The sequence below is a fragment of the Carcharodon carcharias genome, chromosome 15 (assembly GCF_017639515.1).
Source record: "Carcharodon carcharias isolate sCarCar2 chromosome 15, sCarCar2.pri, whole genome shotgun sequence".
Lineage (NCBI taxonomy): Eukaryota > Metazoa > Chordata > Chondrichthyes > Lamniformes > Lamnidae > Carcharodon > Carcharodon carcharias.
The window spans coordinates 90,537,314-90,561,078 of NC_054481.1; the positions used below are offsets into that span (position 1 = coordinate 90,537,314).

General features: G+C 44.5%; 1 protein-coding gene across 5 annotated transcripts in view; it reads left to right on the forward strand.

Annotated features, from left to right (window-relative positions):
- The window catches only part of sh2d5 (SH2 domain containing 5), a 100,741-nt gene extending 77,409 nt beyond the window's left edge, over positions 1–23,332 (forward strand). For all 5 annotated transcript variants that reach the window (XM_041205643.1, XM_041205645.1, XM_041205644.1 and 2 more), the window contains 2 exons: positions 20,407–20,566; positions 20,657–23,332. In XM_041205643.1, the coding sequence (XP_041061577.1) occupies positions 20,407–20,566; positions 20,657–20,848 (352 nt within the window). In that variant the 3' untranslated portion in view covers positions 20,849–23,332. The remainder of the gene's footprint in view (positions 1–20,406; positions 20,567–20,656) is intronic.
- Positions 23,333–23,765: the final 433 nt, after the last annotated feature.

Sequence of the window (23,765 nt, forward strand, 5' to 3'; positions counted from 1 at the left end):
GTCCTGCAGAGAGCGTCCTGCAGACAGCATCGCGGCGAAGCAGTCCGGAGAGAGCGTCCTGCAGACAGCATCGCGGCGAAGCAGTCCGGAGAGAGCGTCCTGCAGTCAGCATCGCGGCGAAGCAGTCCGGGGAGAGCGTCCTGCAGACAGCATCACGGCGAAGCAGTCCAGGGAGAGCGTCCTGCAGACAGCATCGCAGCGAAGCTGTCCGGGGAGAGCATCCTGCAGTCAGCATCGTGGCGAAGCAGTCCGGGGAGAGTGTCCTGCAATCAGCATCGCGGTGAAGCAGTCGGAGAAGAGCATCCTGCAGTCAGCATCGCGGTGAAGCAGTCGGAGAAGAGCGTCCTGCAGTCAGCATCGCGGTGAAGCAGTCACTTCAAAAAGTGACATCAGCACAAAGGTGAGAGCTGATTTGTGAGTAGTGGGTAAGTGTTTTTCTCCAATTTTTTTCTCCAATTTAAAATAGATTAAGCTAAGGAAAGGTAAGGGTTCTATTTTATGTTTAAAGTACATAAATAATTTAACTTTTTTTTACTGTAATAACTTAAAGTAAGGCATTTTTATTCAGCTAGAGGCATGGCAGGGCAGCTCAGTCCCATGTTATGTACCGCCTGCAACATACGGGAAATCCTAGACTCTCCTTGTGCTCTGACCGACCACGTGTGCAGGAAATGCCGCCAGCTGCAGTTACTTGAGCTTCGAGTTTCAGAATTCGAGTGGCAGCTGGAGGCACTGAGGTGCATCTGCGAAGCTGAGAGTTTCGTGGATAGCACATTTTTACATGTGTTCACCCCCCCCACCTTACGAAGTGCAGACAGAGAGGGAATGGGTGACCGTCGGTCAGAAGAAAGGCGTCAGGCAGGTAGTCAGGAAATCCCCAGGGTGCATCTCGCTCAAGAATCAGTTTTCTGTGTTGAAAAGCGGTGAGACTGACGGTTCCTCTGGGGAGTGCAGCCACGCTAATGGCACTGTGAGTGGCTCAGCTGCACAGTGGGGGAGAAAAATGAGAGGAAGAGCAATAGTGGTAGGAGACTCTATAGTAAGGGGAACAGACAGGCGTTTTTGCAGCCGTAGATATGACTCCAGGATGGTATGTTCTCCCCCCACCACCCCCCCGCCTGGTGCCAGGGTCAAGGATGTAATTGAATGGCTGGCTGCAAGGCATTCTGAAGGGGGAGGGCAAACAGACAGAGAACGTTGTATATATTGGTACCAACGACATAGGTAGAAAGAGGGATGAGGTTCTGCGAGCAGAATTTAGGGAGCTAGGAAACAGATTAAAAAACAAGACCTCTGGATTACTTACGGTGCCACAAGCTAGTGAGTATAGAAATAGGAGGTTAGTCCAGATGAATACGTGGCTGGAGAGATGATGCAGGAGGGAGGGCTTTAGATTTCTGGGACATTGGGACCGTTTCTGGGGGCAGTGGGACCTGCACAAGGCAGACGGGTTGCACCTGAACCAGAATGGGACCAACATCCTTGTGGGGAGGTTTACAGCTAGTGCTGTTGGGGAGGGTTTAAATTAACTTGGCAGGGGGATGGGATCCTGAGAGGAGGTTCAGCAGGGGGAGATGCACAGTCAAAATTAGAAGAGAGAGCAAGTGAGTCTGGAAGGCATAGAAATGATAGGCCAGTTAAGGCACAAGGGAGTTTGGCAAGGTTGGATGATATTTATTTTAATGCAAGGAGTCTGACAAATAAGGCAGGTGAGTTGAGGGCACGAATTAACACATGGAAGTATGATGTCACTGCTGTCACAGGGACATGGTTGAGAGAGGGGCAGGATTGGTAGCTCAATATTCCAGGATATAGGGTCTCCAGGTGAGATAGGGAAGGAGGTAAAAGAGGAGGGGGTATCAATGGATCAAGGAATCAATTACAGCAGTAAGGAGGGATGATATCTTAGAAGGCTCCTCAAATGAGGCCATATGGGTAGAGCTGAAAAACAAAAAAGGAGCAATCACATTGTGAAGTGAGAGATCTTGGCGTACAAGTACACAGGTCCTTGAAGGCAGCAGTTCGAGTAGACAAGGTTGTAAAGAAGGCATATGGAATGCTCTCCTTCACTGGCAGAGGTATAGAGTATAAAAGTAAGGATATAATGTTGGAATTGTATAAAACACTGGTGAGGCCATAACTGGAGTATTGTGTGCAGTTCTGGTCACCACACTACAGGAAGGATGTACTAGCTCTGGAGAGAGTGCCGAGGAGATTTACAAGAATGTTGCCAGGGTTAGAAAAGTGTAGCTATGAGGAGACATTGGATAGGTTGGGGTTATTTTCCTTAGAACAAAGAAGTCTGAGAGGTGAATTTATTGAGGTGTACAAAATTATGAGGGGAATATATGGAGTGGACAGGATAAAATTGTTTCCCTTGGTGGAGAATTCTAGAACCAGGGGACATAGATTCAAGATAAATGGCAGAAGGTGTGGAGGGGACATGAGGAAGAACTTTTTATGCAGAGGGTAGTGGGTGTCTGGAATTCACTGCCCAAGTTGGTGGTAGAGGCAGAAACTCTAAACTCTTTTAAAAAGTACCTGGATCTGCACCTTAAGTGCTGTAAGCTGCACGGCTATGGGCTGGGTGCAGGAAGGTGGGATTAGAAAGGGCACCTGGGTGTCCTTGGGCTGACTGGGCAAAATGGGCTGAATGGCCTTCTTCTGTGCCGTAACTTTTCTATGGTTCCATGAGTGTACTTGTAGGCCCCCAAACAGTCAGAGAGAAATTGGAGAGCAGATATGTAGGCAAATTTCAGAGAAGTGTAAAAATAATAGGGATTTTAACTTCCCCAACATTAACTGAGTTAGTCATAATGTGATAGGTTTAGAGGGAGCGGAATTCTTAAAATGTATCCAGGAGAGCTTTTTAAGCAGTATGTAGAAGGTCCTACAAGAGAGGTGGCGTTCCTGGACTTAATTTTAGGGAATGAAGCTGGGCAAGTAGTAGTGGCATCAGTGGGGGAGCATTTTGCAGACAGTGATCATAACTCCATTAGATTCAAGGTTGTTATGGAAAAGGACAAAGATGGGCCAGAAATCAGAGTTCTAAATTGGGGGAAGGCCGATTTTAATAAGATCAGATATGATTTGGCCAGAGTGGACTGAAAGCAGTTACTTTTAAGTAAATCTGTGTCAGAGCATTGGGACTCATTCAAGAAGGAAATAGGGAGAGTACAGAGCCAACATATCCCAGTAAGGATAAAGAGTGGGACCAACAAATCCAGGGAATCCTGGATGTCGAGGGATATACAGGATTGGATAAAGAGAAAAAGGGAGGCTTATGGCAGATACTGAGGGCTCAAAACAGCGGAAGCCTCAGAGGAGTATAGAATGTGTAGGAGGGAATTTAAAAAGGAAATTAGGAGAGCAAAAAGGGGCATGAAAAAGCATTGGCAGATAAAATAAAGGAAAATCCGAAGTTATTTTACAAGTACATTAAGAGTAAGTGGATAACTAGGGAAAGAGTAGGGCCCATTAAGGACCATAGTGGTAATTTGTGTGTGGAGCTGGAAGACTTAGGTAGGGTTCCAAATGAATACTTTGTGTCAGTGTTCACAAGTGAGAGGGACGACATGGGTATGGAAATCAGGCAGAAGGACAATGATATAATTTTTAAGAAATTAGCATAGAAAGTTCTAAGTGGTCTGGCAGGCTTAAAAGTAGATAAATCTCCAGGCCCGGATGAAATGTATCTCAGGCTGTTGAGTGAGGCAAGGGAGCAGATAGCAGGGGCTCTGGCAATAATTTTCAATGCCTCTCTGGCCACAGGGGAGGTGCAAGAAGACTGGAGGACAGCCAATGTGGTACCGTTATTCAAGAAGGGAGGAAGGGATAAACCAGGGAACTAAAGGCCAGTCAGTCTAACCTCAGTGGTGGGGAAACTATTGGAAGCAATTCAGAGGGACAGAATTAATCTACACTTGGAGAGGCAGAGATTAATCAAGGTCAGTTAGCATGGTTTTGTTAAGGGGAGGTCATGTCTGACCAATTTGATTGAATTTTTCGAAGAGGTGACCAGGTGTGTAGATGAGGGCAGTGCATTTGACATCGTCTCCTTGGACTTCAGCAAGGCTTTTGATAAGGTCCCGCATGGGAGACTGATAACGAAGGTAAGAGCCCATGGGATCCAAGGCAATTTGGCAAATTGGATCCAGAATTGGCTGAGTGGCAGGAAGCAGAGGGTGATGGTTGAGGGGTGTTTTTGTGACTGTGTCCAGTAGGATTCCACAGAGATCATTGTTGGGTCCGTTGCTGTTTTGTGGTATATATAAATGATTTAGTCTTGAATGTAGGAGGTTTGATCAGTAAGTTCGCGGATGACATAAGAACATAAGAACTAGGAGCAGGAGTAGGAAATTCAGCCCCTCGAGCCTGCCCTGCCATTCATTACGATCATGGCTGATCTCATTTCGACCTCAACTCCAATTTCCCGCCCTCTCCCAATAACCTTTCAACCCATTACTAATTAAAAATCTGTCTATCTCTTCCTTAAATTTATTCAGCGTCCTGGCATCCACTGCACTCTGAGGTAGTGAACTCCACAGATTCACGACTCTTTGAGAAAAGTAATTCCTCCTCATCTCTGATTTAAATTTACCACCCCTTAGCCTAAAGCTATGGCCTCTCATTCTAGAATGCCCCACAAGGGGAAACATCCACTCCACGTCTACTTTGTCTATCCCCTTTAACATCTTATATACCTCAATTAGATCTCCTCTCATCCTTCTAAATTCTAGCGAGTATAGGCCTAAACTGCTGAATCTCTCCTCATAAGACAAGCCCCGCATCTCTGGGATCAATCTAGTGAATCTCCTCTGAACCACCTCTAGTGCAACTACATCCTTCGTCAAGTAAGGGGACCAAAATTGTGCACAGTATTCCAGGTGCAGTCTCACCAATGCCTTGTACAGTTGCAACAACACTTCACTATTTTTATAATCTATTCCTTTAGCAATAAGTGCCAAAATTCCATTTGCCTTCCTTATTACCTGCTGTACCTGCAAACTAGCTTTCAGCGATTCATGCACGAGGACACCCAGATCCCTCTGCACTGAAGCATTCTGAAGTTTCTCTCCATTTAAATAATGTCGCCTTTTTATTCTTCCAACAAAAATGGATAACCTCACACTTATCCACATTAAACTCCATCTGCCAAATTTTGACCCATTCACCTAACCTGTCCATAACCATTTGTAAATTTCTTATTTCTTCATTGCAACTTACTTTCCCGCCTATTTTGGTGTCATCTGCAAATTTAGCTATAGTATCCCTTCTATCCCTGAATCTAAGTCGTTAATATAGATTGTAAATAGTTGGGGCTCAAGGACCGAACCCTGTGACACCCCACTAGTTACAGCTTGCCATCCAGAAAAAGACCCATTTATCCCGACACTGCTTTCTGTTGGTTAGCCAATCCTCTATCCAAGCTAATATATTACCCCTAACTCTGTGTGATCTTATCTTGTGTATTAATCTTTTGTGCAGCACCTTATCAAAGGCCTTCTGAAAGTCTTGATGTACCACATCTACAGGATCCCTATTATCCACTTTGCTTGTCACATCTTCAAAGAACACTAGCAAATTAGTCAAACACTAATTACTCTTCATAAAACCATGTTGACTCTGATGGATTGCATTTTGACTTTCCAAATGCCCCATTCCTACTTCCTTAATAATGGATTCCAACAATTTCCCAATGAAAGACGTTAAATTAACTGGCCTGTTGTTTCCTACTTTCTGTCTCCCCCCCTTTTTGAATAAGAGTGTTATATTACCATTTCTCCAATCCACTGGAACCTTTCCAGAATCCAGGGAATTTTGGAATATTATAGCCAATGCATCCACTATTTCCACTACCACTTCCTTTAAGACCCTGGGATGTAGGCCATCAAGTCCTGGGGACTTGTCACCCTTTAATCCTAATAGTTTGCTCAGTACTTATTCTCTAGTGATGGTGATTGTTCTAAGTTCCTCCTTCTCTATATCCTCTGCACTACCTGTTACTATTGGGGTGGCACTAGTGTCCTCCACTGTGAAAACTGAGGCAAAATGTTGATTAAGCGTCTCTGCCATTTTTGCGTTTCCCCACTGTTAACTCCTCAGCCTCGTCCTCCAAGGGACCAACATTCACTTTAGCCATTCTCTTTCCTTTTATATACTTGTAGAAGCTTTTGCTATCAGTTTTTACATTTTGTGCTAGTTTTCTTTCATAATTTACCTTTGCTCTTTTTATTATTTTTTAGTAACGCTTTGTTGATCTTTAAAAGTTTCCCAATCTTCCAGCCGGCCACTGATGTTTGCAATTTGATATGCCTTAGTTTTTGCCTTTAAGTTATCTTTAACTTCCTTGCTTAGCCATGGATGCTTTTTCCCCCTCTTACCATTTTTCTTCCTCATTGGGATATATTTTACTTGGGAGGAATTGAATATCTCCTTCAATATCTGCCACTGTTCATCAACTGTCCTACCTTGTGGTCTTCCTGCCCAGTCCGATAGGGCCAAATCTGCCCTCATACCTATGCAGTTACCTTTGTTTAACGCCAGAACACTGGTGTGAGACTCAAGTTTCTCGCTCTCAAACTGAACTTGAAATTCTATCAAGATATGATCACTCTTCCCTAGAGGATCCTTTACTATGAGATCATTGATTAATCCCATCTCATTACACAAAACCAAATCCAGAATAGCCTGCTCCCTGGTTGGTTCCACAACATATTGCTCCATGAAACAATCTCTAATACACTCTATGAACTCTCCCTCAAGACTACCCTTGTCAATTTGATTAGTCCAGTCTAAATGCATATTAAAATCACCCACTATTATTGCTGTGCCATTCTTACATGCTCTCAGTATTTCCTGGTTTATACTGTGCCCTACTGCTAAACGAAAATTGGTGTGGTGGTAAACAGTGGGGAGGATAGCCTTAGATTACAGGAGGATATAGATGGACTGGTCAGATAGGCTGATCAGTGGCAAATGGAATTTAATCTGGATAAATGGGCTTATAAGTGGGCAGGACAAACAAAGCATGGGAATACATGATGAATGGTAGGACCTCTGGGAAGTACCAAGGATCAGAGGGACCTGGTGTGCATGTCCTTAAGGTAGTGGGACAGGTAGATTAGGTGGTTAAAGAAGGCATATGGGATACTTGCCTTTATTAGCTGAGGCATAGAATATAAGAGCAGGGAGGTTATGCTGGAACTATATAAAACTCTGGTTCGGTCACAGCTAGAGTATTGTGTGCAGTTCTGGAATCCGCATTATAGGAAGGGTGTGATTGCACAAGAGAGAGTGCAGAGGAGATTTACCAGGATGTTGCCTGGGCTGGAGAGTTTGTTATGAGGAGACATTGAATAGACTGGGGTTATTTTCCCTGGAGCAGAGGAGATTGAAGGGAAACATGATTCAGGTGTATAAAATTGTGAGGGGCATAGATAGGGTAGACAGGAAGGAACTTTTCCCCTTAGTGGAGGGATCAATAACCAGGGGGCATAGATTTAAGGTAAGGGGCAGGAGGTTTAGAGGGGATGTGAGGAAGAATTTTTTCACCCAGAGGGTGGTGGGAATCTGGAACTCGCTGCCTGAAAGGGTAGTAGAGGCAGAAACCCTCATAACATTTAAGAAGTATTTGGATGTGCACTTGCGATGCCACGGCATATAAGGCTATGGACCCAGTGCTGGAAAATGGGATTAAAATAGCTAGGTACTTGTTTGACTGGTGCAGACTTGATGGGCTGAAGGGCCTTTTTCTGTGCTGTAGACCGCTATGACTCTATGACATAGATATATTGAATTTCCTATCTGAGTTTTCAAATGAATTAAGTGCCCAAGCTTTCCAACTGTTCACTGTGGAAATGTACTTCATGCTTTGGCACCGGACCATTCAAACAAGGAATGGAAAGACATGATTGTATTCAGTTGTGAAGCTTTTTGCAGTGGAATAGCCTGCTAACACTCACTGTCTATGCTAGCACTTGACCCAGTTGGTGGGGAGCTGTTGTTCTATGGGATATGCCATAGCAATAGAGACTGTCTTCTGGAGTGGAAAGGAAGGTGAGGCATATCAGTAGACATTCCTTTAATATTTGGGTGGGATCTGCAGAGTGGTCTGAGGTCATTCTTGATGCTATTACTGATTTAGAATTGCCAGGGAGCAGGGACATAAAATGTTTCTGAATTGGGTTCAGAGGGGCTAATTTATCACTGATCTGTAAACTGATCTGTTTGTGTTTTTTGGAACAGCGTCAAAGTTGAGTGTTTTGTAAGAAGCATAAAGGAATGCAGCACAAAGTATGGAAAAAGCACTGTCACAGACTTTCAGGCCATTTATTTCTCTGCATGATTTACCACTCCTGGTTTGGCACTTTTTCACTGGGTGAGGGAAAAAATGAGATGATGGACCCTGGTCTGATTGCATGCATCTCCCAGCGTTTAGATCAAGAATCAATTTGTTAAAGCCTTGAGAGTAGCTTATCTTTCTGTCTCAGCTGATAAATGAGTAGGGAACAGAAAAAACTTAATATACTTGTGACTGAAAATGGAATCATTCAATTTGACACTAAAAAGTTTAATCTTCAAACCAATGGGTGGAACATTCTAACTAATACAATCCAGCTGTTTTCCTTCACTTTGGGCTGCCATTTGACCAGTAGCCAGATATGTACAGAACATTGGTTGGGATGAATCTTCTTTAGATTTTAAGTACACAAAATCCAAGGTGAATTTTATTTCTACTCAGTGATTCTAGACAACTTTCAATTTTGTTACCTAAGATAAGGAAGAAGGGAACAAAAACAGGCTATTCTGCCCGTTATACCAATTCCAGCTACACTTTACTCCATCATGAATTCTATCCCATGGACCTAACAGTCATAGTAAACATCTCAGAAGAAAATTCTCTGTAGAACTCCACCCTAACCTCAAAGTAATTAAACAAAATGCTAAAATAATTTACTTTAGTAACTCACAATTATGATTTAATGCATGCATTGAACAGGAGCTTACCTTTGCTAGTGAAAAGAATTGTGGGTTTATGTTCCAAGTTGTAAATGGAGCTTAATGCTTGATTGAAATAAAACCACAAAGAGGAAAATGTTACCACTGCAAGTGTCATGACCTTAGCCGTAAGGCATTTATAAAAGTGCTTCAAAGAGTTTAATTAGAATTGGAAGTAGCTTGTTCAATGATGGAAGGTGTGAAACTCTTTCACCCCAATTTTTGGGCACTGGGGCTGCAATTCATGGCATGCCCACACCTGTTTAGATGAAGGTGGGTGAGACACAAAATTCAACTACCCACCTCATTTGAACGATTATTCCTGCACTTCCAGGGCTGGTCTCTCCTTTGAATGCTGCTGGCGACTTCAGCTCACATTAGGAGATGCCAGCAGCATTGCCACACACCATGTGCTTCAGACAGCTTGTTTTTGCTGAAAGCAGACTGCCTCTTAAAAAGAATGTGGAGAAAAGATTACTGCAATGGAAATTCGTACAAAGTGAACACCAGGGCACATTGAGGGATCCAGGCTGACAAATGCAGCACTGCAGGCATTAGTAGTGCAGGTTGGCAGGAAGAGAGACACTATGGTCCCATGGGGGTGGGGAGGGGTGCAGGAGACCTTCAAGCTCCATCCACAGAAGGAAGTGGGAGCAAGTGTCCAGGAACATTAACTCTGAGGGCAGAATCATCTCAGAAATTGGCAAAGTCCGATTTTGGGTGGGGAAAGCGGCGTTTGACCCGCCGACAGGAATGATGTCTTTTTCCGTCGTATTATGCGGCACTTTGTTGAAAAAATGCAGAGGCATAGGTTTCACATTGGATGGCTGGTGGGGCAGCCTCTAATTCCCCCACCCTGCCATGACCTCAGGCCTTCAGTAATCCAGGTGCCATATTTAAAGGGCGCCTCTGCACAGAACTAGCACTCTCTAACGGATTGAAAGCTGCTGGAAAGTCATGGCTGCCAAAGAGAGGAAAATTCTGTCCCCAAATTTAGCAACACCTCCCTCGAGCACCTACTGGATGCAGTGGAGGCTCACCTCGATATCCTCTTGCCCACTCTGGGTGAAGACCAACAAGCAAGGTCACCAATTTAGAATAGGAAGCAGGGGCAGCAATGGTCAGCACCAGCCAGAGGACAGCCATCCAGTGCTGAAAGAGGATGAATGACCTGCTTTGGCATCCTTCTCATCTGGTCTGGCAGGTGTCCTGCTTCCAGTCTCTCCATTTGTATTTATGCAGGACAAACTGGCACACTACAAAAGGGATAGGTTGCAGACTAGTGGAGGGATGCCTGACATCAAGGTCCTCACAGACTTTGAAAATAGAGCCATCCAGCTGGTTGGCAATGATCTGGGCTGTTCCTGTGCTGACGGTGAGGTGGGTGGCGCTCAGATAATTGAGGATTCAGCAGTGCAACATCCATCAGACAACCATGCTGTGAGTGAGGTTCCCTGTTCCACAGTCCCCTGCCATGCATTAATTATCTCTCTTTGCTTTCACAGGCACATCTGGGAAGCAGCCGAGGGGGTCCATGAGCAAGGTCCTTGACACCAGCCCTGAGGACACTACAGAAGAGGAATCCGCAGGTACTGACATTGATAACCCATCACAGCACTCACCCACACCTGCCACAGCGCAAAGACATACACTTCAGCGGGACCTAGTTCTAGAATAGCCTCGAGGACACAATCTGGTGAGCACATCACACTGTCTCATCCACAGCAGGTGGGGACAGTGACTTCCCACATTTTCGGCATTCAGTGGACAGCTGAAAGCCAGAAATCTGCTGAGTCTGAGTCAGATGAGGAGCCTCTGGACTCGGTCATGCCTCATTTACTGGAGCTGCAAAGGCAAGCTCAGGAACATCAGAAAGGGATGTCCGCTGCACCCCTCAGATTGCAAGGCATGATGGAGGAGTCCGTCCGCCTTCAGACTGAGGTGATAGTGCCGACATCATGCCAACACACCGAGGTCAACATTGATAGGATGGCAGCCGCCATGGAGACCTTGATCTAGGACATCAGTCCTGCACTGCTGAAGGAGCTGCACTCCATCACTGCAGGCATCCATCAGTGTCAACGCGAGAGCAGGATGAGGCATCTTGAGCTCACTCCAGCTGCCCCTTCCTCTCAAGGAGTCAGCCGGGACCCTCGAACACACATAGGGAGGAGGATCAGCAAGTGCACACACCGGGGCCATCCACTCAGGTGACTCCGGAAGTGTCTGGCCCATCCAAATCTCCTCTTTCTGTGACCCCAGCTGCTGCAGCTCCACAAGCCGAGGAGGGTGCTACTGCCACACTGCAGGACTCTGAAAGTAGGCCAGGGCCCATCAGGTTTCTGCCCTACAGAGGACGCCTGCCAACGTCATCACAGATAACAGGGCTTGGCAGTCAGCAGGCCACCTCCACCTCCGCTGTGGATGTCAGTGGAGCACCAAGAGGTAGTAGTAGGGTTAGAAAGGTCAAGACGATTTAGTTGCACAAGGTGGGCATAGATGTTAATCCTTATACTTAAAGTTGACCATTGTAAATAGACTCCCAAGAATGACTCCTTATCTGTGGCTCCTTGTTATGCTGAGCAGCGTTTGTGTCAATCAGATGTGAAATTTGCTTCCTGCACAAAACGAAGGTTGCTGTCACAGTCCAGGGCCTCGCCCCGTGCAGAGTGCGACCTTTTGAGCACAGTGATGGTCCGTCTTCAAAGTCATTGTCCAGATTAGTGATGCGTGCACCTCCATGTGGCTTGTGTTTGCTGCAAGAATCTCGTACCCAAGCATTACTAGGTTCCGTGATGTTCTCTGTGTGCTCTCAGCACCTTTGAGGTGGGGCTGCCCCCATCTCAACAACATTCTTGACAGGTGAAAGTGTGGTGCTGAACGGAACAGGTGATGAAGACTGCCAAAGAATCAAATTGTCTTAAAGTCCATGTGGCCGCTGTTTCTCAGCAGCGTCTCTATATGAGCCTCTTCACAGAATGTATGCATGCTGCTCTCAGCCAGACAGGTGTCAGGCGTTCCCGGATGCAATATGAAGATCTCAGGAGCATCTCGTCATCATCCTCCTGGAATCATGTGGCAACGGGGACCTCACAACTACGCCTGCCTCGTTTGGCTAGTGCCATGGCCTCATCCCTGCACCCTCGCCTTCCAGGACCTCATCACCCTCATTCTCTTCGACTTTCTCCTCGTAGGAGAAGACATGCAGCTCTTGCATCTCCTCATCATCCAGGTCCTCTGTCCTTTGCATCACCAGGTTGTGTAGCATGCAGCAAGCCACCATGATGCGAGACACCCTCTGGAGAGTGTACTTCAGGGCTCCACCAGATCTGTCCAGGCACTGGAATCTCATTTTCAGGATGCCAGTGGTGTGCTCAACCAAACTCCCAGTTGCGGCATGAGCCTCATTGCACCTTCTCTCACCAGGAGTCTGAGGCTGCCACACAGGCATCATCAGCCACATCCTTTGTATGTAGCCCTTGTCCCCATGGAGCTAACCCTGCATCCTGTGTGGTCCCTGGAAGATTTCAGAGATCTGAGACCTGCTGTGGATGTGCGAGTCATGGACGCTTCCAGGTATCTTGAACACACGCATGATCCATTTATTATGGTCGCAGACCAGCTGAACTTTACGAGAGTGGAAGCCTTTGTGGTTCACATACTGGATTACTTGTGGCCAGGGAGGTTTAAGAACCAAGTGGGTGCAGTCGATGGCACCCTGCACCTTTGGGAATTTGGAAATCTCAGTGAATCCCAGCGTTCTTGTTTCCTGGCTTGCATGATCCCTGTCAAAATTGACAAAGTTGTGTGCCTTGGCAAAAAGGGCATCCGTGACCTCCTGGATACCTTTGTGGTGGAGGCTTGCAAGATTCTGCAAAGGTCTGCAGTGGAGCCCTGGAAGGTGCCATTGCAGTAAAAATTAAGCACGGTGGTAACTTTAACTGCCACTGGAGTGGATGCTCTCCAAGTCCCTGTGGTGCCAAATCCTGCAGAAGGTGGCATATGTACGTGACCAGTTCCTTTGATGTGCGCAGGCATTGGCGACACCACTTCTTGCTCATCTTCAGGCAGCACATACACTGTCTGCAGACCCTGGGTCTAGCAGTGCACCTACGAATGACGGCTCTGTGGGTTCATTCTCTGCGTGAGGAGAAGACCATGCTACCCCTTGGTCTTCAGGGTTCTGCTCCTCCTTTTGGCGAGCCAGGCACCTCCATCACATTTTTTCCCCTGCTTCTCTTCTGCCTATAAGCAATCAGGCAGACAGCAAGATCACCAGACGTCATGACAAGAATTTTCCTGTTGGTGAGCAGGGACAGGGCTTGCTTGCTGACGTGGAATGACGTCGGGCGGAACTCCCAATGTCATCCCGCGTCATTTACATTTTCAAGTCGGCGGGGGTGCAGCCAAGTCAGCTGTGTGCCTGCCAACCTGTCAATGTTCTATTGAGGCCATTCAAAAAGTAATTAAAGCAATTAGTGGACCTGCCTGTCCAACCTTAAGGTTGGCAGGCAGCCCAGGAGCACTGGCGGCCTCCTGAAAAAGCATGAAACCTCATCCACGGGCGGGATGAGGTTTCATGATTGATTAAAAAATTAAGATTAACTTTTACTTAAAGTTACGTCCATGTCCCAACTCATGTGACATTGTCACACGAGGGGACATGGATGGTAAATGAAATTTTCGAAAGAATAACCTGAGGTAGCACTTAGTCTCAGGGAGATCAGAGCGTTCCTTTGCACGCGCGCACTTCTGCATTTGCCATTTCACCCCCACCTTGCCCACACAGGGAGCGCACAACGCTTCCGTGCAGACATCATGCTGGGCGAGCTTTAATTGACCTGCCCATGAAAAATGGCAGTGCGCCCTCAATCAAGGGCACTGATCAGAGGGCCGCCCACCCACGCCCACTCCCTCACTTCTTCCCTGACAGGGGGAAAATTTTGCCCCATGTTCATGATGGTTGTCTCAATGCAGTATCAAAGAGAGAGATATAAGGGTCAGCAATTGTCTCCTAAGGACCACTCTTGGTCAAGCCATTGCCTGTGGCTACCTCTCAAGGCCTCTTAACACGTGCCAGAGAGTCCAGGCCACCATATGGATGCCCAGTGTTTAGTGCGCATGATGACTCACCATGCCCACGGCCAGCACCACCCACACCACATGACTGAGTGGCGGTAGCTTTGGCCACTGGGCTGCATCCTGACCTCTCATCTCAGGCACAGGTATTTTCCTAACCTGGGCCCCAAGGCTTGCTTGACTTGACTGACTCCAAGCATGTCAATCGAGCTCAAGCTAAACACACTCAGCTGTGGTGGAGTGCTTATCTTTGACAAATTTTGCCATTAGCCTGGCATTTTCTTCTCCCCCCTGCATGTGTTTGTACTCAAACTTCAGCCGGTGCTGCCATGACCCATCTGGCACTGTTGTCCTTGCCCTGGGGTTCCCTTCTCCCCCTTCCTCACCCCCCCCTATTTGCACTGTTGCCCTTGCCCCAAGGTTGCCTTTTCCCCCTTCCCGCTCTGCACTGTTGCCCTTGCCCCAACACCACAAGCCAGCCACGAATAAGCCACTGTGGAGACTTGACTGTGCCCACCTCCCCCCTCCCCCTCCCCCCACCGCCCCCCGCCAGCCTCCTGAATTCACGGAGCTACTGGGATCATCACAAGCACTGCGCAAAGTTGTGTGCACTTGCCTCCAAGTTCCCCTCGAAGTTGAGGTCGCCAGGTGCACGCCTTTTAAAGGCAGTTGTAAATCACGGTGTCATGAAATCACACCGATGTGGGATTTAAATTTGACATGGGGAGATGATTTTGGTGTGTGGCCACACTAATGATATGCGAATTTATACAAATTAAGTTCTCGCCGCCCAGTGCTCGACGACAGGAAACTCAGCCACCATTGATGGTGGGGAGGAGACAATTGCATCCTGGTTTTATGTTATCAGGAAACGCAACTAGGGCCGCCTTATGAGATTCTCTGATCTTGTCACCAAATATGCCGTCACGATTGGGTGCAGAAAATCCTGGCCCCAATGTATGGACCAGCGGACTTTGCGGCAGTGCCACAAGAAGTCTAATGACCTGATGACCGTACATCACTTAATGTGTCTTCACTGAAATAAAAGCATTTTCTGCTTTTATTTCAGATTTCCAACATCTGCAGTATTTTGCTTTTGTATTAGACTCAAAAACTGGTGCCTGCATAGATGCAGCAGCTCAAGGAGGAAGGCAGAGACAACAGCATAGCAGGGATAAAGAGGCCCCTTCACATACTACAGCTGCCAGCTCAGACATTGAGGAGAATTTTCTGAATGTCGGGCGGGCCAGTCGGGAGCAGGCGAGAGCTGATCACCGCCTGCGATTGGTGCCCGGGCCAATTAAGGCCCGCCCAGTGTGATGCATGGCTGGTAGCGCTCAGCACTACCTGTGCAGGTGGGAGGGAAGAGGGAGAGTTGGAGCCTGTGCTCTTTCGCGCATGTGCATAAAGGAGTGTAGAAATCTCCCTGAAGCACGGAGCTGCCTCAGGGAAATTAAGTACATATTGAGATTTTTTAGTAAAGACAAAAATTAGTTACACATGTTCCCTCATGTGACAATGTCACATGAGCTGGGACATGTTTATGAATTGTGCAAAATTTATTTATTTAATAAAACCTTCAGGAAACCTCATTCTGCCTGTGGATGAGGTTTCCTGAAAATCGTGAAGGCCGCTTGGGCTCTTTGCCTGCCCACTAACCTTAAGGTTGGACGGCAATGTTGATAAGCACTTTAACTATTTTTTTTGTTCTGATGAAGAGTCATACAGACTCGAAACATTAACTGTATTCCTCTCCGCAGATGCTGTCAGACCTGCTAAGTTTTTCCAGCTATTTTTGTTTTTGTTTCAGATTTCCAGCATCCACAGTATTTTGCATTTAATTGTTTTTTTAATGGCCTTAACAGGCCGTTGACAGTTCAGCAGGCGCACAGCAGCCTCCGGCGCGCGCCCACCGAGCGTAATATCTAAATGGCGCGCGCTGACATCAGGATGCACGCTGGATGTCACCACACCCCATTTATGCGTCAGCACGTTGGGCCTGCCCCCGTCACTGACATCAAAATTCTGGCCATTGGCACTGCAATTACATTGGAGTCTTATATAGAGTTGCGATCGGCACATAATGAGTCTCAGCATATGGTGGGCTGCAAGCAGATGGGCTAAAGGATAGTTTTCTTATCAGCATGCCAGAGGGGAAGATGACAGACAAGTATTGCTGCAGAGAACTCTGATGAAGGCCTCGATGGAATGGCATTTAGGAGGGTGGTGAATGGGCAGATACACTGAAATGCTGGGTTCATTGATCGGCCTGTCAGGCAGCCTCCTGTCACTGTCAAGGAGCAGGGAGGAGTCTGGCTCCAACTTAGTAGAAGGGATGTCATGGACATGCCTGTCCACTGACATCTTCCTGTCATACAGCATTGTCACTGCTGCCCCCATACTTATTGCAGCCTTTGTGGGACAGACGACTAGTTCCTCTGCCTTCCCTGTGAGATGTGACAATACTCTCTGCCAAATGGAGCAAAACACTCCAAAAATACTTGAGAGTACTTTCAGACCCTTTCCAATATAAAAAGTTTCATAAAATTTGCTTGTAATCAGGGTGCCTGGCTCTTTAAATAGCTCTATTTCAGGGTCCAAATTGCTGCACCATGCCTCTTTTTTTTCAGGAATGGACAACACAAGCATTATCAAGACTTACATTGCTTAATTTTAGAATCCTGGCTTCACATAGCCAGTTAGGCTGTATGACATCAGGATAGCACCGATTCAGTGTGTTTTGGCACATGCAAAGTTGCAGCTGTGTACACCCATATCAATGAAGAATGCCACATGGGCTGCACTGGTAGCAGCTCATTACATTGCCTGCCCCCAGGGAAGCAAGGTAGGCCTGTGTAGTGAATGTATTCGAATGGAGCGAATGAAGATTCCCTTGTAGGTCAGGGAGTCAGAGTGGTCCTTCTTGCGTTGGGAAGCTATTGTTTGAACAGGATAACATTTGATCCTTGATACAAAAAAGAAATAGTAAACTGGAGCAGGGCAGAGATTCGGTGATGTCAAATACTAAATATGTATTAGTTACCTGTTCAATCAGAGGAAATGGACAAATATATCAAAATTAAACTAAAAGTTACTCGCAGTAAGGGAGTATAAACTTCGAAGTTCTTATATGTGTAGAGACTGAATATCTAGAATTAAATAAAAAATAAATTGTGAAATTATTGACCCAAATTTTGCAGTCAGAGGCAAATGAATGGCATTGGCTATTTATGGGCTTTTAAGTGGCTACTTAACATCATTGGGTGTCTAAAACAACACCGCGCCCTCCACAGAGAATTAGGAATCTGTGTGAACGGGGCAAGCAATATCATCTCTTCATTCAAAGAGATTGAAGAATCCTCTCCGAGAGAGAAAGGACAGATTTAATGCTCTCCCCAAGGCGAATTTGGCATTTAAATGGGGCCAGGGGGTGGGGGGTGTGGTGGTGCCAGATGAAGACCCGGCCGCTTCCCACCTCTGTCAGGGCCAGAAAGGCTCTTGGATGGCTTGCCCTACCTTCCGCCACTGGTATTAACCAGCAGCAGGCAGGGCGGTGACCATGTACGAAGCCTGAAAAGCAACCCTTTTGGGATTGCTTGCAAGCTCCCAGGGGTGTCCCTCATTCAAAGGCTCTCAGTGCCTGATTGAGGGTCCTGGTATGGGGGTGGGAATGGAGGGGGGCCCGACTGAGAGCCACCCCCACCTTGTATTTGTTGCCGATACCCTTCCTCCCCGTCCTGCGACCCTGATCATATCCTCACTCATCTGTGGCCTGGGTCCCTCAGCAACCCGAGGTCTCTCCCTGGGTGCATTGCTAGCAGCTGCCACACTCACATTGGTGCTGCTTGCACTGGAAAACAGAGGCTAGCAGCTCTCATGGACAGATTTCTGCACCCCCCCATGTCCTTAATCCTGGGGAGGACCTGCCACTGGCTATTTAAGTGCCTGTTTGGCACTTAATTTGGCAGGCCTTCCCCAAAGGATTTGGGCCTCTCGTTGGCTTGCCACTGGCAGGTGGGATCCCAGTCAAATTAAACAAATACTCTCCCACAGAGTGTAAACCAGGGATTGTAAGTTAAGATATTTAACTCAACATAAAATCAAGCACAGAAAACAAAATAGAGGAAAATAAAGATGATATTAAGAGAGAGACACAAAAGAGGCAAAGGACAGGTCTTTAAATTTTATTTAAAAACATCCCCACCAATAATTCAAATTTGAAGATTCCCTTGTAGGTCAGGGAGTCAGAGTGGTCCTTCTTGTGTTGGGAAGCTATTGTTTGAACAGGATAACATTTGATCCTTGATACAAAAAAGAAATAGTAAACTGGAGCAGGGCAGAGATTCTAGAAAAGTTAATCTCAAGTGCCAGAGAGGTCATTTGGCAGCAATTGAGACTCTTCAATCCGTTAATTTTTTTTCTTAAGATTTGTTCTTGTAATGTGAGCATCACCAGAACTCCAGCATTTCCTGCCCATTCTTAATTCCCCTTGAGCAGGCCTTGGCGAGTTAGCTAGAATTGACTGGCTTGCTCGGCCATTTCAGAGGACATTTAAGAGCCAACCACACTGGTGCAGTGTGGAGCCACATGTAGTCCAGACCAGGCCTCAAGGATAACTAACTATCTCCCCTGAAGGACATTAATGAACTATGTGGGTTTTTACAACAATCTGGCAGTTTCATAATAATTATGATTGAGACTAGTTTCTTGTTCCAGATTAATTAATTGGGTTTAAATTCCTCCAGCTGCCATGATGGAATTTGAACTCATGCCTCCAGATCATTGGTGTGGGGTCCGGATTACTAGTCCAATAACATTACTACTATGCTAATGTCGCCCATTTACGTGTATAAACAAACTCCAACTTTGTCTGGCACATTTAATGGTAACCAATGGATAAATACTGCAACTTAATGCCCTTACATGGATATCAATGCCATGTCTCTTGGCGAGATACGGTTAGAGCAAAGCTTATGAAGGATAAGGGCAAGTCAGAGAGCAATGTCCAGATTTCCATGTTTATCTGTGCATGTGTGAACACTGGAAGTTGCTGTCTGATTTACACCAAAATAATGGTGAATGCTGCAAGCTTTAGTGTTATTTTTCTTGCAAAATCTAGGCCACTATCTGTGTAGCTGAAATCTTGTCTGATACTTGGCAGAATAATGATTCTGGACAATTGTTCAGCTTCAGTGCCAGAGAGGATGTTTGGCAGCAATTATCAAGCAGTTAATTTTTTTTCTAAGATTCGTTAAAATCACAGAATTTGCTATTTTATCAGAATTAGAATTGCTACAGCACTGAAGGAGGCACTTCAGCCCATCGTGTCCATGCTGGCTGGCTGCAAGAGCAATTTAGTTAGTCCAACTTCCCCATTCTTTCCCATTGCCCTGCAAATGTTTTCTCTTAAGGTGCTTATTCAATTCCCTTTTGAAGACCATTACTGAATTTTCCCCCAACTATAATGTCAGAGAGTGCATTCCAGATCCTAACCACTCTCTGAAAAACATATTTTCACATGTTAACATTGGTACTTTTGTCAATTACCTTAAATCTGGTTCTCAAGCCTTCCGTCAATGGGAACAGTTTCTCTCTATCTAATCTGTCTAGACCCCTCATGATTTTGAACACCTCTGTCAAATCTCCTCTCAATTTTCTCTTCTCTATGGATTACAACCTCAATATCTCCAGTCTATACACATGACTGAAGCCCCTCTTCCCTGGAACCATTTTAGTAAATCTTTTCTAAACCTCCCCAAAGCCTTCACATTCTTCCTCAAGTGTTGTGCCCAGAAGTGTCACAATACTCCATTTGAGGCCAAACCAGTGTTTTATAAAGGTTCACCATAACCTCCTTGCCTCTGTCCTCTCTGCCTCTGTTTATAAAGTCCAGGAGCCCATTTGTCTTTTTAGTCACTTTCTCAACCTTCAATGACTTTTGTACATATACCCCCCAAGGTATCCCTGCTCCAGCATCCCTTTAGAATTGTACCCTTTAGTTTATATTGCCTCTCCTCATTCTTCTCACCCAAATAGCCTCTTGAAGTCAATCATTATCCTCTTCACAGTTCACAATACTTGCAAGTTTTGTTTTATCTGCGCATTTTAAAATTGTGCCCCCTACACCCAAATCTAGGCTATTAATATTTTGAAGAAAAGCAATGGTCCTAATGCTAATCTCTCAGGGACCCCATTGTATACTCACTGGAAGTCTAATTCTCTGGACTGCTTAAAAAACATAACTTTTAACAAGATCAAGTTGCTGGTTTCTCTTCACAAGCATCTGATATTCTGTAAACCATTTCACATATTTTATTTTTTGTAAAGGGATTACGCCACGGCACTTTTAAAGCATGATGTTATGGGAGCTTTTTTACTATGGGTGAATCCTGGCCCCCTGCAGTGCTGGACACTGATGATGCGGACCCCTTTTGGCGTGATAAACTATCTGATCTGTAAAAATGATGAAGGCAAATATTATCTGCAGGTATGATTACAAAAACTTTAAAAATTATGAAATGCTCTTTTTCCTAACGGTAGCTTTTAACATTTTTAATATGCATTTATTCTCTTCCAGCAACTCAACACATTAATGTTTTCCAGCATAAAAGCCTTGGTAGATCATTACACAGCAAATGAAGATGGTCTCTTTTGTTGTCTGAGTGTTTCAAGGGTAAATCACTGCTATGAAGAACAAGATTCTACAGAATGCTATGGCTTGGACCCAGTTCAAATCAAACCCGAGGACAGGCAGATCGCTTCAGATTAGTGAAGTGGAATTTCCAAGAACTGAAAAGGTTGCTTCTTGCAGGTCATAACGAGAGACTAGCTGCAAGTTGTGATGTGCATTGTGATTTAGGAAAATTAAATGCAACAAACTTGAATCACAGGTTCAGTGACATCAGACACTACTGCAGTTGCCTGACAGTCTTATTGTTGTGGGAGTTGACTCACATTGTACAATTGCATGACTCAGAAGTTGTAATAATATCTTGTGACTCAAACAAGATATTCATGTCTTCCGCATGAAGGTTTCTTCAATCTTGTCAAAAGCAGACCAAGCTAATATTTGGTGAGTTGCGATTTGATACAAATCATTCTGTTTTATTTCACAGTAAATTAATATACGGACCAACAGTTGTGATTAGAATAGAATTGTTCAACTATCTTTGCATAATGTTGCAAAATAGAAACATTCTTCCCCATCAATGTGAAGCTTTTAGTTACCAAAAGAGCTTCCATCCTCCAGCATTTTAATCTCATTTCCTCAGTTAACAAACCTGACTACCTTTCTATCTAAAAGAAAGCCCATCTTTCTGTGTGCTTGTTTCTCTTTGTTTGTGAAGAGGACGATGTAAAAAGAGGGTCAGAGCTTTCAAACGCAGTTAAGGTGTCCTTTGATTAGTCAGACACGCTAACAAATTGCTTGTTTAGTCTCAATTTAGCATGTGGATAACCTTTCATCTAGTGCCTTTTTAAATAATTCATGATAATGCACATTGCTTTCAAAAACAGTATTCAAAATAACTTATTTTCAAATCCTTTCTGTGGAAATATTGTCAAAAATACTAAAATCTGCTAGCAATGTATTGCAAGCCTTGCAAGAATAATTGTTAAGTGAAAGATAGAACTCATGTAAGGGGCAGTGCAAAAGGATATGGGTTTATAAGAATGTTTTGAGGGATTAGACAATGCAAGAGTTAAATCACCTTAGGCTTTTCTCTAAAGCTACTGTTCTGCAAAAATGCGCTTTGGATTGTCAGCTGACTTCAGGCAGAGGTAGTGTCCTAAGTGGCCTTGTTATTGCATAAATTAATTATTATTGCTAGGAGAGGGTGAGACTTAAGAACAGGGTGAGACTTAAAACTGACTACAGCCTTATCTCTTTCTGTGGGAATGTGCAAACTTTAGCACATTGCTGAAATATAATCATATATAATATTTGTTTACTGCTTTTCAGCATTAAGTTTTGCTAGACTACAGTTTAATAATAAGATTGCTAGTCTATAGATTTATTACTGTGGATTTATTTCTCATCTGTTGGTATCAAGGAAAAGGATGTTACAAACTAGATTTCATATACAGTTAGAACTTTTATTTGTGAGGTCCTGGGTTACATCATCAAAAATGAAAACAGAAAATAAGTACTGAAAAAAACCTGCGCTTAGGCTAAAAAACAGATAAGGTCCAAGGCCAGTACCTGAACTTGCTGTGTCAATGGTTCAGTAGATTTCTCCACAGTTTTGTTTTTTGGAGTATATCCTAGCGAGTTGGGATTTTTTCAAGGTAGAAAAACCAGGATGTACTCCAGACAGTTATAGATGGGCATATAAGAATATGGGGGACAGGTCACAACTTCTACCCAAAGGCTAATCACGGATAATATGTGTTTTAATTGTACTTTGCAAACTGCTCAAATATTGTACTGTATTAAATCTCACATGTTTAAATAAAAATCGTAACTGTTAACTAATGTAGACATAGCTTTGAACCATTGAACAAACAGTTCAAAAGACTTTAAATTTATTACAGGTGACTAGCTTTAACAAGCATGGATGTTTACAACAAGAACCAGAGTTGTCCTTAAAGATTGTAAACACAGTGGAATTTGAAAAATCTCTGATCCCTACCTTGCAGGTAGAGGTACTGTTTTGCAGCTTGACGCAGATTATGGCACCAACCATGATCTCTTCTGCTTCTGTCTGTGTGAAAAAATTCCAATTAATTACTGTATTAGAAATGTCCTTGTTTAATTTAATATGGTTATCTTGAAATCATATGGTATTACAGTTAAACTTTCAAATAGGGTGAAGCTGGCACAAGGCAATAAGTAATCTTAACAAGTTTGCCTTTGTTTCATTAAAATCATGATGGTAATGTAAGGTCATTTTTATTATGTGATATTAAGCAATTGGTTTATGTTCTGTTCATTTGTATTACATATAATTCCTAACCTAAATACAAATGTTAAATACAAAGTAAGTATAAAATTGTTCCAGTTATGCATTTTTAAAAATGTGGTCTTAAAGATTCAGGTTCTCGTGGACCAATTCACTCTCACTATATTTCTTTGTCTTATCATCTCACAGAAACAAAACAAATCCGACTAGCATATCTAAATCACTATATTGTGCTTTTTGACTTTGAATGTACATTCTCGTGTTACAACTGTATTTTTTTATTTTTTTAAGTTGTTGATGTTTTAATACCATTCATTACAGAAAATCCATAATAAAGAGCATGTGAACAGTGACTTCTAGCACCTAACATTTTTTTCTGGAAGTGAGTGAAGAGAGTATTGAGATTGGTGCATGAGTCAAATCCATTTTAGTCTTGCTTGGCCAATGCAGTTGAGACAATGGGAATAAAACCAGCTCCCAGGTCTGTCCAGTGAACCTGGTGCTAGGACAATGGCTTGATAGGCAATGATTTCCTTTATTTATGCCTCCCATCCCCCAGTCCCACAATGGGCAGCTGCCTGGCCTATTTGCAGGACTTCTCACAGTTGTCCAGCATAAATTGTGAACGCAAAGGGAAGAACTGAACATCTATTCCTCCACTCAGTGGTGTTGCATAGATGTCAGCATTCCATCCTAGGCCTGTTAAAAGATAATGAGTAGCATTTTCTTTCAGAACTGTAGATTCCAGCTTTAAATCAAAAATGTTAGTAAGATACATTTGCCTTG